Source organism: Tiliqua scincoides, chromosome 2, assembly GCF_035046505.1.
Source record: "Tiliqua scincoides isolate rTilSci1 chromosome 2, rTilSci1.hap2, whole genome shotgun sequence".
NCBI lineage: Eukaryota > Metazoa > Chordata > Lepidosauria > Squamata > Scincidae > Tiliqua > Tiliqua scincoides.
In genome coordinates this window covers 114,789,374-114,808,237 of record NC_089822.1, presented here as the reverse complement: position 1 = coordinate 114,808,237, position 18,864 = coordinate 114,789,374, and the positions used below count along the sequence as shown (strand labels likewise).

Here is an 18,864-nt window from a genome sequence, read left to right as displayed (position 1 = left end):
ATAGACAGCAGTTTTGCCACATGCTGTCTATGCAAAATAATGAAAGTTAGGTGGTAGCGGTGATGAGGAAATAAAAATGTATGGACCCAAGCAGATGAGAAACCACCAGGTTTTAAAATCCAGGTTGAGCTGATTTGGCCATATACTATTCTGGTTATGGACAACTCCTGTCTAGTTAAGCAAGTATATGATGCCCAAAGTACTGGAAAAAGACCACAAAGAAAAGATGGCTTAATAACATCCTAGAGGAAATATGCAAAATGTAGTTTACCAAGTGCCACACAACTTTATCAGTATCATGCGGGACGGCTTAATAACATCAAGTATGCTGCTGTTTCAACAGGAACTTATTTTATAACATGGCTGTTGACAATAATATGCAGAGAGAGAGCATCATTTGAGTGATGCTAGTCTATGTATTGGGGCACGCATACATGTTGACACTGTGGGCATCAGGAGTCAGCCAGTTGGTGCACTGGGTCAGCAGGCCCATCACTTAAGACTAGTGGCAGCAGTAATGCACAATGTGTCCTAAGATGAGGGCAGGGGGGTCAGTGCGGGGCTTTGCCCCAGATTCCTCCCCAATAACCTGATGTCAGCAGTGCACACTGAGGGATGTACCAAGGAATCTAATGGCAGGGCTTCTGAGAGCTGGCACTGGGCCTGGGGCAAGATTGCCTCCCCTCCTAAATTTCCCTACAAACCAGATGTTACTACAGTTTTTAAACAAGTTTTTAATTGACAGTATGAGCAAGATTGAAACTACATGAAAACATTTATCAGAATGGGATAATATCCTTACTTTGAGTGTAGCCGCCTTGAGTGCTCCTTTCTGGAGTGGAAAGGCGAGATATAAATTCTACTTATTTATTTATATAACTAGTACTTATTTATTTATCTAAATAGTGCCACTGCATTTCTTTGTTCTCCTATGTTCTTCTCATTTTCTTTTGCTTCTTCTAAGGACTGGCTTTCACTCTCTCTCTCATTATTATGTGATGATTTTGAAACAAAGTTCAGCTGAAATAAACTTGCCTGGCCTTTTTTTATTTTTCATTTTTTTCTCCCTCCCTTCTGTGTTCCAGTCTTATATTTGTACTCCATACTGCTAAAGTCCGCTTCAAACAATACCAAAACACATGTAGACTTGATCCAATGCCATGCGTTCTAGACCCACTCTAAACTAGAAGAAGGGGTGGAGCTGACTATTGGGGCCTGAGAATTCTGTGAACTGAACTGGGTGAGCTACTGGTAGAGTTCTGGTCTGAAGGTAAAGTTCACTTTCCCATGTTTGAATTGCACTAATACATGTTTGTGCTTTTAGAGAAGACCTAGCCTGCATTTTTCACTACAGCTTCAATCCACTTCCAATACACTTCGATTTCCCCAATGCATTCTGGGGGGACTATAGTTTGTTAAGGAATCTGAGAGCTGTTAGAGCTACCCTTAAGAGCTGTTAGACCTGTCGTACCCCTGCCCCGGAGGGCAGAGCCAGTTAGGTAGACAAGTATAGGTTCTATCTGCCCAGTGCCGCTGAGACCAATGAGCAAGACACTGAAGGTGGAAGACAAGGAAGGTTCTTTTTATTCAACAGACATGTCTGTGACCTTTGAGAGTTTGCACACTCAGATTCAAAGGCCATGTCAAAAGGGTGGGACCCTCCTTTTACACATTTCAGTTATCATTCAAAACACAGTCCCCCAAAAGGGTGTTGACCTTCCCTGGTAACTTCCACTGACCTTCTCATGCCCTCGCTCCCCCGCCCTTCTTCACATGCACCTGCCCCCACCTTCTTAAAGGGAAGTAGTCTGGTATCGGTCTGCCTGTTGAACATGTCCTGCTATTTTTGTTTTTAGCTATGATGATGCTATTGTCTGCGGTTTTTGTTAGCTGTCAGCAAAGGGTCTTTTAATAATAAAATTTGCAAGGCAGCAAGTCTGGAGCATCTCCCCTAAGTTCATACTTGGCCTGTCTTTATTCTGCACCCCCCTTTCTATGTCTTGCATTGATGGTTGTTACAGGTTACCTTGGGAGGAAAGAAAGGGGGTCTAAGACAGGTGATTAGGTAACAGACCCTTAGAGCTGTTAGAGCTACAGTCTCCGGAATTCATTGAGAAGTGAGTTGAGAAAGCGGATTAAAGCTGTAGTGGAAACACAGCCCTGGATAGGTTGAGACTGAAATACCCAAATTTTTTGCAATAAATTTGCAGCCGCAAGTACTCTCTGATCCCCAAATGATTTCTAGCATTCGGAGGCCTGCACAGGGGGTTGCAGGTCCCAAGACCCTCCCTGAGGTCAGCGCAATCCCCCAGATAAGGCGAAAAGCCCCTGGGTTCCCGCTGCACCACAACTGCTGCAGCACTGTCGGGACACCCCCCCCTGCCCTAGGCCCCACCTCTGCAAATATTTACCTGTGGTCCCAACATCCATGTAGCACTTTGGGAACTGCTGGTATAGTTTGTTTTGCCCAGGCCCTGGGGATTTTGCCCCCCTGCCCCCTCTCCTCAGACCTGTCTAATGGGGGACCAGGGATTGCCAAGCTGACCACTACGGAGCCAGGGTTAGCATGTGGTGCACCTTCAGGAGGAGAGCAGTGCTGGCACTATTGCAGACAATTGGGAGTTTCTCCTTTTTCTTTTGGGGAAAGATATGGAAGTCACTATCAAATCATACTAAAGTTGTAAGTCAAGAAGATAAATGTTAATTTTTTTTTTTCCAGAGACTTAGGGTGCAATCCTAACCAACTTTCCAGCATTGGCATAGCTGTGGCAGTAGGGCATGTGCTGCATCCTACAGTTAGGGGGTAGTCACAGAGGCCTCCTCAAGGTAAGGCAATGTTTGTTCCCTTGCCTTGGAGTTACATTGCGCTTACCTCAGTGCTGGAAAGTTGGTTAGGATTGTGCCCTTACAGTCTGAAAGAGGGATTACTGTTTGTGGTATATAAATGCAACCCGCTTTTACTTGTGGTAAGCAGACTCTCTAGGGATTGCTATTATTTCAAAACCTGTCAGACTGCCAGTGGTCAAGCACTTGCTTATCTTCCACCCACTTTTCAAATCACTTTCAGTTTTTGTGAAAGCATGCAGTCTTGAGGTTGAAAGCCTGGAGGGCTATGGCGATGTGGTATGTGCTGATGTGCTGCAAGAGATCCTGCAGCATGCATGAAATCACACTGGAGCCACTTTACTATATGGAGAAGAGGACTGGGCTAAGTTGGTTTAGGGACTGCTATTGTGCTCATGTTGTGCTCAGTATTGTGTCCATGGCAAGTTTGTTTAGGCCATAGCACAGTATATGATGGCCACAACACTCTGTCACGTATAGCAGTGTAAGCCATGTGGTGCTTTGATGTGAAATGCTGTTTTCAAAACAGATTTGCAATTTGAATAACCCCCAACACCTGTTGCCCCATGTTTTCCCTCCAGTGTGTTGTATCTTATAGTTACAGTTCCTTCTCTATTGGTTTCCCATAAGTTTGTCCTTTCAGGGCCAGGAAGGCAGAGAATGTTTACTGTGTATTGTAAGTGCCAACATTTGAACTTGGTTTTTCATTCACAGACTCTGGCTCAGGCCTTCCCTCCTTTCAACTTTCTCTCTCTTTCCTCACTCTGGCCTTTCTTTTTCCTCACTCATTGTATCATGTTATTTTCTTAGTACCCAGGTCCCTTACCCTTAGCCCTTTCCTTGCAAAACAGGAAGGGGAGCTCATTGGTGTCCTTGGGGGGGGGGCAAATACTAAGTTTCTTCAGGTGCCTGGCTGCTGGTGTAAAGTGGCCCTTTTCCCTGGCTTTCAGAGCCAGTTGTGATTGCAAAACCTTTTGCTTTTGCAGGCAGGACTGGCTCTGAAATCAAGGAGGAGGGGCCACTTTACACCAGCAGCCAGCCACCTGGAGAAACTTAGTGTTTTACCCTCCTCAGGAATGCCAGTGGGGGAAGTCATGCTGGTTTCTCCCAGCATGTCATGTAACTCCTGTTTTATTTAAAGGGACTGGAAAGAAAAGCACAAGGGAGTGGATAGGGAAGTGAATTGCCACTGCCCATGCTCCCCAAAAACTGTGCAGGCAGCAGCAGTCTCCTTCCCTACCCACTCACCTTGCTCCATCCTCGTGTGGTCCCTTTAAATAAAATTGTACTTTCTGATTTTTTAAAGGGACTGTGTAAAGAAGGGGTGACGTGAGTGGATAAGGAAGCGGATGATTCACTTCCCACTTGCTTTTTGCAGTCTTTGGCACACTGGAGGGAAACTGTGGCAGACTTGGGGCAGTGGGTACCTAGGGTCTGCCACTCCCCCCCCCCCACTGACTGCTTGACTTGTCACATTGTCCACTTCATGGATGGGCCAGCCTTGTTGTTGAGCATATTATATGTACTCATATACAGTGGTGCCTCGCGAGACGAAATTAATTCGTTCCACGAGTCGTTTCGTCTTGCGAAATTTTCGTCTTGCGAATTGCAATTTAAAACAAACCAAAAAAAAAAAACAGCAAAAAATTCGTCTTGCGAAGCACGGCCATAGAAAAATTTGTCTTGCGAGTCACCAAAAAAATCACAAAACGCTTTCGTCTTGCGAGTTTTTCGTTGCGCGAGGCATTCGTCTTGCGAGGCATCACTGTATAGGCAAAGTACTTCAAACAATGGCAGCTCTGGCTGCAGACAGGACTAGGAGGAGGCAGGGGACAGTAGCAGTTACTGCACTGCATCCATGGATGCGGAATAGGAGCAGAATTTGGTGGGTAAAATTTGGCAGAATATGGGTTTCATTGGCTTTTCAGATCTCAATATGAGTTACATGACAGTATGCTAATTCTTACTGTACATGGTGGCTCGGGTACTGGCTGGCATGGTGTTGGTTTCTGTGATGAAATACTAGGACGTTGTCATTGTAAAAGAGACATTGGGTCTATTTCCTGTACAAGATCAGGGAGTCAGGCTGTAGGCTCTGTGGAAGTACCAAGACACAACCAATTTCTGGTATAGCACTGCACTTGTGATGGAGTGGAGGGTATTGACCACACAGGTCTGGTCCCAGAGGTTATCAGAGTGGGGAGATGCTGAGGTCCTGAGGCCAGTAGAGAGCTCATCAAGGAGGCATTGTAGAAGCTGGGCAAAGCTTTCAAGCAAAAGGCATCATGTGATCTTTACTTTCTTTTTAGTCTCAAGTAAAGGGCAGCACTGGTATGGAGAATGGTGAAACTGCCAAATAGTTCTGCCATTAAAAACTGGAAGATGACATTAAAACAAAAAACAAAACAAACAAAAAACCCAGCTTGGTATGTGACTTGGCTTGTTGACACAAGTCATCTGGCAGAGGACTCTTTGGTGTGTGCTCAGTTTGTGCCTGACCTTATCTGCCCAAAGGCCCCTGAAGCTGGAGCTGAAGCCAGTTTTGGTCTCCTTTGCAAGATCTTGCACTGTGCATGAGGTCATGCGTCTTCTGCTGCTGTTGGGCTGTTGGGCATTGGGTGAATAGACACTGGAGGCAAAGTCATCTGAATGCAGCAGGTGAATTACATCTCCCAAGTGTGCTCATTATTTTGCATTGAACAGCTTTGGGGTTTCTTGGTTTTGGCCTTGCCACTGGACAGGCTAGATTCAGGTGTATCACTTTGCCTCAAAATGAACTACAAGTCCATTGTGGGCAGAGTTCTGGCTTTGGTGAGAAAACAACCATCTCCGGCTTTAGTGAAATTGGGCCAAAAGGTCCTTTGGCCTAGTTAGAAAAATGGGCCATTAGGAAATTGCAAGGAAAGACCATTCTGAGGAGGGATTAGCTGAGCTCTTTTGCCTCTCTAATCACTCCTCCATGCTCATCCTTCACCTGAAGTGTCCGGCAAAGACACCCATGGTGACGCAGGATGCCCGTGAGCTGTTCATGTCATGGCAAACTGGGGGGGGGGAGGGAAAAAAGACAGGGAGGGGGCCAAATCACAGCCCAATTAAGGGATAAAACGTTTAAGGGCTTTGGGGAGCTTGTTCTTCAAGACAGGGGGTTAATCCGCCTGGGGGGGTGAGTATATAAACGGGAAGCACTCTGGACCCGGGCACAAACTAGTGGGTGAGTGAGACGTGACAGTAGACAGGGAAAAAGAAAAAAAGAAAGAACAAAAGAAAAAGCGAGCATATAGAAAGACAGAGAAAGCAAGAGCGAGGGAGCAGAAGAGGGCAACAAAAGACAAGTTCAGAAGGAAGGTGGGCAAGAAGGCGGCAAGGGCCATGACGGAAGCCTGGGATGTCGCTGTATTTGCTGCCCGCCGGCACAGCAATGATGATGACACCACTAGAGGAAGCATGTTTACATACACCAACAGCAACAATACCCGGGGTGAGCCTAGCAGACACACTGGGGGGCCAGCCCTATGTTGGGATTGGATATGGGGATTAATGGGGGGCTGCATATATTTTGAATGAGGAAGGTGGTGGAGGGGAGTCATACTCCAGCTGTTTGCTACCCCGACCATAAAGCTCTGGGTGGGAAAGATGGTTCTAGAAATGGAATTTGGCAGACGAATCTAGAAACGATTTTAGAAATACTTGGCAAATAGATAGGGAAATGTTCTTAGCAAGTCCAGCTGGAGGGTTTAGTCAGCAAAATGAAGAGCTTTTCCATTTTTCTGATGGTTGAACTGCACATGAACTGCTCCTTTATCAAGGAGCTTGTCAAGGGTTATGTCTTATTGTATCTTGGGAGGAAGGTTCCTCATAGATTCACCCATTTAGGATTGCTGTGAGGCTGGCTAGGATCTGTTTACTAACCCTTTCCTCCTCCGGCAGGTCCTTTTGAAGGTCCAAACTTTCACATTGCACCACGATGGGTCTACCACTTGACTTCTCTCTGGATGATATTTGTGGTCGTTGCCTCCGTCTTCACCAATGGTTTGGTGTTGGTGGCCACTGCCAAATTTAAGAAGCTGCGACATCCACTGAACTGGATTCTGGTAAATTTGGCAATTGCTGATCTGGGTGAGACAGTTATTGCCAGTACCATCAGTGTCATCAACCAGCTCTTTGGTTATTTCATCCTTGGTCATCCCATGTGCGTATTGGAGGGATACACCGTGTCTGCTTGTGGTAAGAGGCTGCTGGATTATTCTTTTCCCATATTTCCAGATTCATCATTCTTTCCTTCAGTTCTTTCCTGGCAGTCCTGCTGCCCTCTAGCTCTCTACTCTCCCTCCACTGTGTTTCTCTTTATCTGGAATTTTGGGGGAGGGGGGAACACTAGCCTTCTCCTTGTCCCTGGCTTCTCCCTCATGCTTTCCCAGGCTCTCTTGGCATGAAGTGTCCCAAGGACCTGAGTCTGATCTACAGAACCCCCAACTGCTATTTCACACTTCTGTTTAAGCAGGTGGGAAAGGTGGACTGCCTAAAGTTATGGGAAATTACTTTGGAAGGAAGTAGACTTGCCCCAAGATGTCCTAATTGCTGATGTTTGCCTTAGATCCATGTCCCTAGTGACAGCTCCTCTCTTCCTTCTCCTCCTACAGGCATCACAGCCCTCTGGTCTTTGGCCATTATCTCCTGGGAGCGCTGGGTGGTTGTCTGCAAGCCCTTTGGAAATATCAAGTTTGATGCCAAACTGGCCATGCTCGGCATTGTATTCTCCTGGGTATGGTCTTGTGCCTGGACAGCACCACCCATCTTTGGCTGGAGTAGGTGAGTGTGAGGAGGGATGGGGACAAGCCTCTAGAGAGCAATTGGTAATGCAAACAGAAGTGCATGGAAGAAGGTCTGATGATGGTGAGAGTTACAAGAAGGTTAGATTCAGTGCCATTTCTTGTGTTAAAGCAGCTGAACAAACTCTACAAGCTTTGGCAAGTAACACAGAACAGACTCATTGTGACTCATTCTGAGCCTTTTTGAGAGTTATTTTGACTCAGGTCCGAGTATTTTCAAAAAGTGAGTCAAGCTGCAAGTCAGGCACGGAGGTGCCGGTGGGGTGTGTCTGTTGGAGTTCTCAATTTAACACTGCCCTGATGTTCCCATCCCATCTGCCACCAACAATGTGTTCAAGTCTTTCACTTCAGCCACCATTTTCATTGCATTTATGAAACAAAAGCTCTACTGTTATTCAAGTGTGTGCAGCAATGCAGAAAGCAATTGGTTCCTTACTAACCCCAGCGATGACACCCCTCCCCCGTTCACATCAAGACTCCTGATTCCACTTCCAGAAGCAGCGCTGAGCAGCATTCCATAGACAGACCAATAGGGAGCCATCTGAACTCGGAGAGGTGGGAGGGAACATACAGCATAAGGGGACAGAAGCAGCAGGCAAGAAGGAGGGTCGCCTACAGTATCTGGGAGGCTTATGTTACAACCCCCAGTCCTTTGCAGCTCTACTCAGAAGTCTCATTGTAGTCAATCAATGAGGTTTCTCCCAGGTAACTGTGGAGAACGATATTAGGACTGCACATTCCCTGCTCTCCTCCCGCTTGTCCGGGCTGCCCCTGCCTTCTTCTGATTCCTTCCCCCAGCCTCATGGAGCCTCCCTCTTCCCTTCCACCCCTTCAGCCCCTGCCTCCTAGAACCCACCTACTGTCCTCCCTCTGTCTGCTGCTCATGCCAGTTTGAATGCTAGTTTCCAGATCATCCATTGACATCAGGGTAACACAGAAGTGGCAAAAAAAAAAGTACGTAAGCACACATAGACACAATACTGAGTCACAGGCCCCAAAACCACGAGTCTTTGTGACTTGATCTTATATGAGTCACAACTCTTTTCTGAGTCAGAGCCCCAAGTCAGTGACATATGTGTCTCGAGTCTCGGAAAAACGTGTATTTTTGCAACTTTAGTCGAGTCTTTGGGATTCTAGTGCCCATACCTGACACAGAACTCTTGGATAACTGGAGGGGAAGAATAAGTGACTGATATTGGCTGGTGGAGCTCCTTGAATTGAGAAGCGGGGTAGAGGGGTCAGCTGTCTGCTTTACAACCAATGGAACATTAGACAGAATTTGAGTTTCCAGAGGAAGGGTTTATTTCTTCTATCACAGAGACTGTGATAGCTGAGTAGGAAACCCGTATGAGGGTGGTGGGTGTTCAACTCAAGCTCTGCCTGCAACTCAGGGAATTTTTACATAGTAGTCAGTTGCCTTGTAATGTGAATGTCAAACCTATGTAGGATAGAACAGGGGAGTCAAACTTGTTCCATACAGTAGGCTGAATAGCATGGCATCTGCTGAGGACTGAAAGTGACGTCATTAACCCATTTCTGCCCAGCCCACAGGTGTACACATTTGATCCCTGCTGAGTATATGCAACATTGGGCATAAATGGCTTAAGCAGGAAGTGACATCATTAAGCAGGTGATAATCATTTTTTCTCACTTAGGAACTCATTAGCTGCAAATGAGAAAAGAGAAAATACACAGATCTTGATCATATTTTCAAGATATGGGAGAACCCAATTATCATGCAGGTCACCCTTTTCGCAGTTCCACTTCTGCCAAGGCATCATTTTGCAGTTCAGCAATTTTGAGGTGCGCTGCATAGTAATGCCTCAGCAGAAGTAGTGCTACTGAAAAGGCAGCCGGCATGATAGCTGGGCTATCTCAGTGCATCTGCAGCTTCTCCCTTTCTCACCCCTCTTCATCTGTCCCTTCCCCTGTATCATTCCTTGCCTCCTGGGGCCTCCTTCTGTTTCCACCTCCCAGCACCTTGGCAGAAGCAGTGCTGCTGAAAGGGTAGTGCTGGGAGAGCCCAATTATCGCATGGGCTGCTGTTTCAGTGGTGATACCACTGAAAGGAGTCCAGAATAATTGGGTTCTCCCAGAGCCGCCCTTTCAGCAACACTGCTCCTGCTATAGCACCACTTTGCAGTTCAGCAACTGTGAGCAGCTGATGGTGGTGCTGGGAGAGTCCAAATGTCGTAGCTTGGATGAAGAGCTTCCTCAGGCTGCATCTGGCCCATTGGCCTTATGTTTAATAACCCTGGGATAGAATGTTCATTTGCTTCATCAGTGTTTCCTGCTTTTTTCTTCTGTCTGAACAAGATCATATTTTCACATAAATAGTGCTAGAAAAGACTGAGAGATGATTTAAGCTTCATGTATGAAAATGTTCTTCCTTTCTCCCCTCCTTACCCTCTAGGTACTGGCCCCATGGTCTGAAGACATCATGCGGCCCAGATGTATTTAGTGGCAGCTCTGATCCCGGTGTCCAGTCTTACATGGTTGTGCTCATGATCACCTGCTGCTTCTTCCCACTAAGCATTATAATTCTCTGCTACCTGCAAGTGTGGATGGCCATCCGTGCGGTAAGCACCAATATTCTACTCTGACTTTACCTCTTAGTTCACTGGTTCCCAACCCATGGTCTGGGGACCACAGGTGGTCTGGAAGACCCTGAGAAGTGGTCTGTGAGGTCTCAAGAAAAAAAATCACTTTTGATCACTTCCAGTATCTCACTGAGCAAACAGTTCTACATGGACCACCAGAGAGTGCAGAGAACAGACTACCTGCAGCTGGCAGCAAAAGCAGCAACCACACATTTTCTCTATAAATAATAAATCTCTAATAAATCTTTTCTAACTACAAATCCTTTCTAACCCCTGAATCCATGGTGTGGGCGAACCTGGAGCCCCCGCAGGTGAAGTCAGCTGTGCTCCTCTTGCCTACGGAGGTTCTTCTGAAGCCCACAGAGGTCAAACATCTGCCTATGGCTTCTGCAGGCTTCACAATGAAACCTGAATTCATTTAAAGGTGCCTTCCAGTTTTCACCCAAAACTGGAAGTCACCTTTAAGCGAGTTCAGGTTTCATTCTGAGGCCTGCAGAGGCTGACAGTGGATGCAAGTGGCTTCTGCAGGCTTCAAAAGAGCCTCAGGACTGACCAGAGCTCTGCTCCAGTCAGGTTGGGGGGGGCCAAAAACCATAGGTTTTGAATACCCACAGTTTTCGTTATTTGTGGGAGTTCCGAGAACGAAACCCACATGGATAATGGGGACTGCCTACATTACAAATTTAAATGTATTTTTTGTGTGCGGGGGTGGGGGGTTGCATGTGGTCCCTGACAATTCCAATTTTGGCCTCAGTGGTCTACAGGCTCCTAAAAGTTGGGAACCACTGTCCTAGTTGGAATCCCAGACAAACTCAATCATTCTCTCCCCTCCCCATAGCGACCACATATCTGGAGTCCAAAACAGGGACCCCTCACCCCATTAGAAACTATCAGGCCCTTACAGTTTCCTGACAGTTCAGCCTTGGTCACTCTGGAACTCACTTCTGGACATTCTCCCCAGAGGCATGCTGAGCAAGATCTTAATAATACAACTGGATTTCTATTTCTGTAGCAGACTCCAGGCTCTGTTTAATTCTCTGATGAGCCCCCGCCCACATCTGAATGGGGATCCCTAATTCCAGTGAATTTCTTCCTTTTACCTCTGCTGCCTGTGATTAGAATTACCTTACCTGCAAGCTGATTCCCCAGTTGAAAAGCATACCTGCATGCAGCCTCCTATGGGATATTGTTTTCTCTCTCTGTCTGCCCAGGTGTGTTGCCTGATGTGGCTTTGTTATACCACACCCTCTTTAACCCCACTTCTCTCCTTCTCTTTGTACAGGTTGCTGCCCAGCAGAAAGAATCAGAGTCCACACAGAAGGCTGAGAGGGAGGTATCAAGAATGGTGGTGGTCATGATCCTTGCCTACATCTTCTGCTGGGGACCCTATACAATCTTCGCCTGTTTTGCTGCTGCCAACCCTGGCTATGCCTTCCACCCCCTTGCTGCTGCTCTGCCTGCCTTCTTTGCAAAGAGCGCCACCATATACAACCCAATTATCTACGTCTTCATGAACAGACAGGTAATTGGTTTGGTCCTACAGTGGAGGGAGAGTTCCATTGGAGATACAAAAAAATGGATTGATAAGGGTTAGGGCTTGTGGACAGAACAGCATGTGGAGGACAGACTTATGGTTCATGCTGTAGAGGGATACATGGTGGAGAAGTACAGAATTTGGCTTTAGTTCTGATGAATCTAATCTTTCCTCCCTCCCTCCCTCCCCCTTCCACAGTTTCGTAACTGCATAATGCAGCTCTTTGGCAAGAAGGTAGATGATGGCTCTGAAGTCTCCTCCACTTCCCGTACTGAAGTCTCCTCTGTCTCTAACTCCTCTGTTTCACCAGCATAAGAGCCCCCAGTGTGGATGGACACAAGACAGAACTCTGCCTCCCAGGACAGCCTCAATGAGAACTTCCCCTTCTTCCTGAGCTGTATGGATTCCCTTTGAGCATATAAGAGACTGTCCACAAACCCTCTCCTTTGGACTTAGGCGCTTCCAAGGCTTGGGCGCTCTTATTTTTCTGTGCTTGGGGGATGGAGCTGTTCTCATTTGTTGCTGGGGAGGTGGGGTGGTAGGTGCAGAATTCTGTGCTCCAAAATCCCAACTTCCTGCACCTTTCCTGGGACATCAGGTGTTGCTTGGACACTCTTTCCCTCAGCTGCCATCCTTAACTAGTCTCCCACCTGCCTGTGTCCCAGGAGGGGGCAGAACAAAGAGGGCTATCTGTGGGAAGCATATAGCTTTTGTAAAGCAAATCTGTCCAAGTCTACCCTCCCAGCACTGAAAGCACTCCAGAGCCCACCCTCTTTCCCCCGGCACCCCATCTTGAAGGATGGAGGGACTGGTGTATGTGTCTATACAAGGAGATAACCCACTGTTTGGCCATGCATCCTATTCTGATTCCCTTTTGCTCTGCCCCTCCTATGAGGCTTTCACTAGTGCCAGGGAGTGCATTGAACGGGGGCTGGTTGAATAAAGTTTGTCCCCCGAGGTGTCTGTGCCTCAGCAAGGTTGAGAGAAATGACTTCTAGCTCTTTCTTAGGAATGGCCATAATTTTGAAATGGGGCAGAACCACAGAGAATCAGCACAAGCCACCTTGGATACCCCAGGGGTTTTGTGCTTCCCAGCACAGCACAACCAGCACCATTCTGTATATAGTGTTTGATACTAAAGCCTAATGTGTCCCTAATCAGGACAACTAGCTAGAAATGCAATGAGAAAAAAATGACTGAAAAAAACCACACCCACAACAACAACCTCTCACAATCAACTTGGTACAGCAGAACAGCCATAGTGAGAGTGAGCTCGAGAATAAAGGTTTTTAACTTCTCTATAAAAGCTCAGTTATTATCCTACAAACCATGCAACCAAACAATGCCCTCTGCCTACTGGTGTGTGCTGTGGGGGTGTAATCAGCTATCAGACCAGTGACAGCAGACTGAGAAGAGTAAGGGGGAATACCCAGGAAGTAATGCCTGCTGCTTGCACCATCTTGCTACAATCATGAGGCAAGATGAAACAACTGCCTCAGGCAAATGGCTTTTTGACAGCAGAATGGGACATACACTGATCTGATCTACTGAGAAATCCTTCTGTGCAAGCTCCATTGACATGAACGGGAACTATACAATAGCACTGTAGTAGACTGTGTCCCATATTCATTAGCATGTGTGATAAAATGCTTTCTGGATTTTCTGGGATTATCTGATCAGCATATGTAGAAGTCCAACCTTTTTGAGAACAGCTATACAGTAGCACAATGACCACAGGTATGAACTTTTGTTAGCACTGCTGTCTCCTTGTGTTTGAGTGTGCCCAGATATAACAGATCACCACAAAAGCAAGAGGAGTCGAAGGGGAGAGATTTAGTTTAATGTGTCCCAAAACATGTCATGGTGTGGGAGGGTTTGACGCAGCTATACTTGGAAAAGCAACAACTGGCTGTCACTACAAGGATCACATCTAGGCGTGCCCCTGATTAAGCTGAACTACTAGGATTGAAGCCTGCAATGTTCCATTTCTTTTCTTTCATATCCAATTCAACCAAATCAACCCCTCCCTCTCTCCCTCTCTCTCTCTCTCATACATACATACACATACACACTCCTATGGATATATTCTTTTGGGCATCTTCCCCAAGCTCCTTACCATGTTTTTATATCTGCCCTGGATTAGAATCCAGAGCTGAGATCCATTATCAAATGGAACAGTCTTTCAGTGGATGGTCACGTGTAGGTTTGATTGCCATAAGCGAGAATCAGCGCATGGGAACGCACAGAGGGAAGGATTCTTGGTGTTTTAGTAAATACATAAATAAGCATTAAAAGTAGGAAGAAGAGAGAAACAAGACAGAGGCAGAAAATGTGCCATTTTGCCTGTGGCTACCAAGGCAGCCATCCTGTCCATTTTTTCTGGATAATGTCAGACAAGTAGTTCCAGGCAAGAGTTATTGTGATGATCAGCAATACAGTGGAAATGGCACGCCAGCGTGTGCTTCGGAAGGGAAAGGTAAAGGCTGAAATAGTGGAGACACACACCAAGAGGATGGTGGCAATGGTCAATAACAGGTTCATGAGCTGCCCATAAAGTTTATACACACTGGCTTTAGGCAGCTCCATTGCCTCCTGCTGCTGGGTTTGTTGCTGTGTTTCCAGTCTGGTCAGCCGGGTCTGGTAGGACTCCAGCACCTCCTGCCAAAGAGACAAGGCAGGAGGTCAGGACCAATCCCGTTTCTAGACCACTTGCTCCCACAATCATTGGACTCTGCCTCAGCTAACCCTGGATGGATTTCCATACTCTTAAGTTGTCACTTGGCACGTGCAAGTATCATGTTCTAGCCTAGTTTCTGATCGTTTCTTCATGTGCTAAAGCTGTTCCAACACATGCTGAAGAAATGCATGCATATGATGAGCTTTTTGGCAAATGAATCATGAGCACATCTGCAGGTCAGTTTGAATCCATCCACCACCACCCTGGCTTTCACACTGCAAAATGGAAAATGTCAGTGCATCCCCCTTATAGATTGTTCTACAGTTAGTACTATAGAGATTTTTTACATCCTGCTTTGATACAAACTTCACATTATTCCAAAACTGCTGCCATATTTGAGGCAGCTACAGTGGCTTATCCCATAACACGAGATGCCAGTTCTCTTTGTCTCCATCTCTGTATATTTGTCACGGGCAGCAACATATAACCTGCTCTGCTGCCGTATTCCCTGCTTTTGTGCTCACATCCTGGAATATGGGCTTCTAGAGATATGGTAGTCCCTTACCCAGATGTCCCGGGACCTCTCATAAGACTGGTAGACCATCTTCTCTTCTGTGCAGGCCAGGTCATGTTTGAGGTTGGTGATCTCACAGAGATTTAACTGAATCACATCATTCACCTGCACCTCTAGATGATAATGCCTGGGGAGGATTGCATAGCCAAAGAAGACTGAGTGAGGTTCTGCAGTCTGGCCCTCTGTGCCTCGCTTTCCCCTTCCCCCCACCCCACAAAAGCCAGGCAACTGATCTTGTTACAGCTGGAGTTTAAGGCACTGCTAGTAAATGGATTATGGTTGAGCTGGCTCTGCTTCCTCATTTGACATGTCCAGTGTCAAGAAATAGATGAGCAGGCTCATCCCATGGATAGGGAAGAGAGAGTGCCATGGGGCCCAGTGTCTCCTGGACTTGACATGGCACTGTAATGGAGAGGGTCTGAACATTTAAAACACTGAATTAAGGATAGAGAGAAGTCACATTTGTGGGTGCCCAAAAGGCACTGGGAAGGTGTGTTACCAGAAACCTCCAGGATGTGACACTGGAAGTGGATGTGATCCTGACAGTGTTGGGTTGATTTATGTTTGCTTTAGTATGCATATTATATTACCCCCCAACCAAGTTTGGTTCACTGCTATAGAAGAATCATGTGAAGGTGAAAGTAAAAATAATATAGAAATTTGCTCAAACCAAATTTGTCAATGGCAGTGTATGTCCATCCTCCTTCTGGCATTGCAATTGAAATGACAGATGTATGTACCAGCAAACCAAATACTGCCTCCCTCATCCCAGACTTCAGATGGGGTGTCTACTTAAAAAAAAAAAAAAAAAGATGCATAAATGGTCACCTCTTCATTCATTATTAATTTAAAACTGAAACTTTTTTAAAGTGCAAAATTGTTCTGGGGATTTCTGGAGGTAGAAGGTTTCTTGGTGAGGCCTAGTCAATCTGTGCACAGCTGGCTTCTACTTCAAACATATAGAATTGATCTTCAAGGTTAACCCTGGAGTTAAATAGGTACAGCTGGACTGAAAAGTGCAGTGAACGTGCTTCTGGCATGGCCCACTGCTCTAAAAATGTTACATTTGTCTTCACCCTCAGTGTGCCTCTGAGTGAAGGACAGGTCTAATCTCCCCGTGCTGAATTTTTTCAAAGCTCCCCTGTGGCCAAAGACACAGTGGTAGCTTCTTTTTCTCATTACAGGAAAAGCAGTGCGTAGATTCCCACTTAATGTAAATGCAGCATATATTGCACAGAGGAGTTCAGAATGAACAGTCAAGCTACATAGCCTATGCCATAGTATGGAATTAGCAGTGTAGGGTAATGGGACTTGCCTCCATGACTCTGCTTCTTGGAGTGAGCATAGATGGGGAAGGGAGTGTGATATATGGCTCAAGAGAGAACTTCTACATCCAGTTGCTGAACAATGGATTCTGGCACTGAGACAGAATGTCTGCTGGGGCACTGGTTGTGAAGAGGGACTAGGCAGGGGAAGAGGGAAACATGAGCCCAGAAAGCCCCAAACCAGAGAGTAAGGCATCAGGGAGATGGGATACCTGGGCTCACTGTTCTCAAGAATGCACGTGCCCACCTCTTCTTCTCTTCCTGTAGGCGTTCCATCATCTGCTGTTTGTCACTCCTCCATGCAGCCTCCAGTTTATGCGACTCATTCTCCAAGGCCTTGTAGGCTGCACTTATGTCTGCCAGCTGGGCCTTCAACTCCTGAAGCCTCTGCTGGCTCACCTCGTCAAGAAATGGCTTTGGAACAGCCTCTGGGACAAGTCCTTCTTCCTTGCTTTCTGGAAGGGAAGGGAGGTGAAGTTCATCAATAGAAGCAATTTCTGCAGTGCGGACCCTGACTTTGCTGAGGGATGAATGCCGAAGGAAGCTGCCTTTGGGGCTAGGACATAACTGTTGGGCCACAGTGGTGCTATCATGCCCTGTCAGAGTCCTCTGCTCTAACTTCCTCAGCTGGCTCCAGGATTCCTGCAGGCGTTGTTCCAGATGAGCAATATTGGCTGAGGAACGCTGGTTGATACGTTCAAAGGCCTGACGAATGGAGGGAGCCTTCTCCCGGTCAGCCTTGCTCACCAGCTCCACATAGCAAGAGGTATTGTCATCCCTACTGGCCTTCTCCACCCTCAGCAACTCAGACAAGTGGAATATGCGGTGGCGTAGGGCATCCGTCTGGCTGCGGCTGCTTAACTGGGAAGCTGTGGAATCAATAGAGCTTCTGCGGCTCTGAGTAGTATCCACCTGCAACCAGGAGGTAATGGAAAGACAATTAAGATCTGAAAAAAATAGGTAGCAATTTCACAATGCCATGATTCATGCTGAGTCCCCTGGTTAGCTATCCCAGAATGTGCTAGATTTAATTTTTATTCTGCTATCCCAGAATGCACTCTTTCATGGCTGCCTTTTTATTTTTTCTACAATGCACTCTGCCATGCTACCTCCTAAGTCTGCTGGGGTTTCCCCTTCTGAGGATAAATTTTAACACAATTAAAAAATAAACTGGGTAGCAAAATTTAAATATTTGAGGGGAAACGATGGAGCTGCAATCACTTGGGGAGGAGGAGAGAGGTGTTAAGACAGTTGCCCTGGTGAACTCTCCTCCCGGTCTGAGTCATGAAAGTCCTGTCACTCAGGATTTTGTCACCAACACTTGCCGACTCTTTGATCCAAGCTAAGCAGGACTCATATAACACCTGCTAATGGAATTATAGCTTTGGGCTTTGTTCACCAGCTTCCACCTCCTTGTCTCCCTCTCCCCAGCAGGGGATTAGGCATTGATTCCTAGTCACATCTCTTGTAGTGCCAACTGTGCATAGTGAGCTGCAGAGGTCCAAAGCCTCTCAGTTCTTCACTGTGGACAGCAGGGAGTAGTCAATGGCCCTTTGGTTGCTTTTGCTGTCTTCTGGAGGGTTCTCCTTGCCTGCCATCTCCCACTGGTGTCTCCCAAAAGGTCCCATGGAAAGGGAAAGAAAGGCATGGGAGTATGACTGTGTGTGTGCTACTATCCTGTGGAACAATGATGCAGGCAAGAATCTTTTCAATGTGTCCTCCAGGGAGGGGCCCAACTTTAGTGAGTTGGTCTTGGGGGCAATGCTCCTTCTTTGGTTGAATCCATCTTGAACCCATCAGACTTTGGTTCATGCGATATGAAACATGCTTCCTCATTTCTCCTGTCCTCAGTCTAGGAGAAAGTTCCCTGACAGATTTCTTGTCAGCAGGACATCACACAGTGACATCACAGAGTTTTCTCTCCTAAAACCATGACAGGTGCTGATGCCTGTACCATCAGCCACATGCAACTGACAGCTACTGCATGGAACCTGGGTAAGGGTCCAATATGGTCTCAGCAAGAGGGCCATGTACATAAGGGAAAATCAAGGATTGTGTCTTCGGTCACTCACTGAACCACGACGGGAGCTTTCTGCCTTCTGGGAACCATGGTTCTGGCTTGTAGAGGCTTCTGCCTGCTGAGAGGATTCTCCCCCAGATGGATTAGAGTGGTTCTCCATGGGTGCTGCATAGAGATAGATATGCACATCACAGGACTATTTGTGAAATGCAGTCTCCTCTGGCCTAGTGTGCCATGTAGCATAAAGCAACAGCCCACCTACTAATGAGAGCTCTTGTTTTCTCCTATCTTCTAATGTTTTCTAAAAACTAATGTTTTCTCCTATCTTCTCTCTTAATTTTTGTTCTTAAATATTTGTTCTTAAATATATTTAATCTTAAATGATTAATATTAGAGATTGCTATTCTACTTTTCTCTGAAGAAACAAACAGCCCAACTCTGTTTGAATGCCACACTGATGG

General features: G+C 46.5%; 2 protein-coding genes across 2 annotated transcripts; one reads left to right on the top strand and one right to left on the bottom strand.

Moving 5' to 3' along the window:
- Positions 1-6,213: 6,213 nt before the first annotated feature.
- Positions 6,214-12,122, top strand: OPN1MW3 (opsin 1, medium wave sensitive 3). Its single transcript, XM_066614645.1, has 6 exons — positions 6,214-6,322; positions 6,772-7,068; positions 7,485-7,653; positions 10,087-10,252; positions 11,556-11,795; positions 12,006-12,122. Exons 1-6 carry the CDS (start codon positions 6,214-6,216, stop codon positions 12,120-12,122), a joined length of 1,098 nt encoding a protein of 365 aa, XP_066470742.1.
- Positions 12,123-14,156: 2,034 nt separating this feature from the next.
- Positions 14,157-18,563, bottom strand: TEX28 (testis expressed 28). The gene is made up of 4 exons (XM_066612702.1): positions 18,456-18,563; positions 16,631-17,280; positions 15,050-15,185; positions 14,157-14,465 (listed from the first exon to the last, which is right to left on the bottom strand). The coding sequence occupies exons 1-4, from the start codon at positions 18,561-18,563 to the stop codon at positions 14,157-14,159; spliced, it is 1,203 nt and encodes a 400-aa protein (XP_066468799.1).
- Between the last annotated feature and the right edge of the window lie 301 nt (positions 18,564-18,864).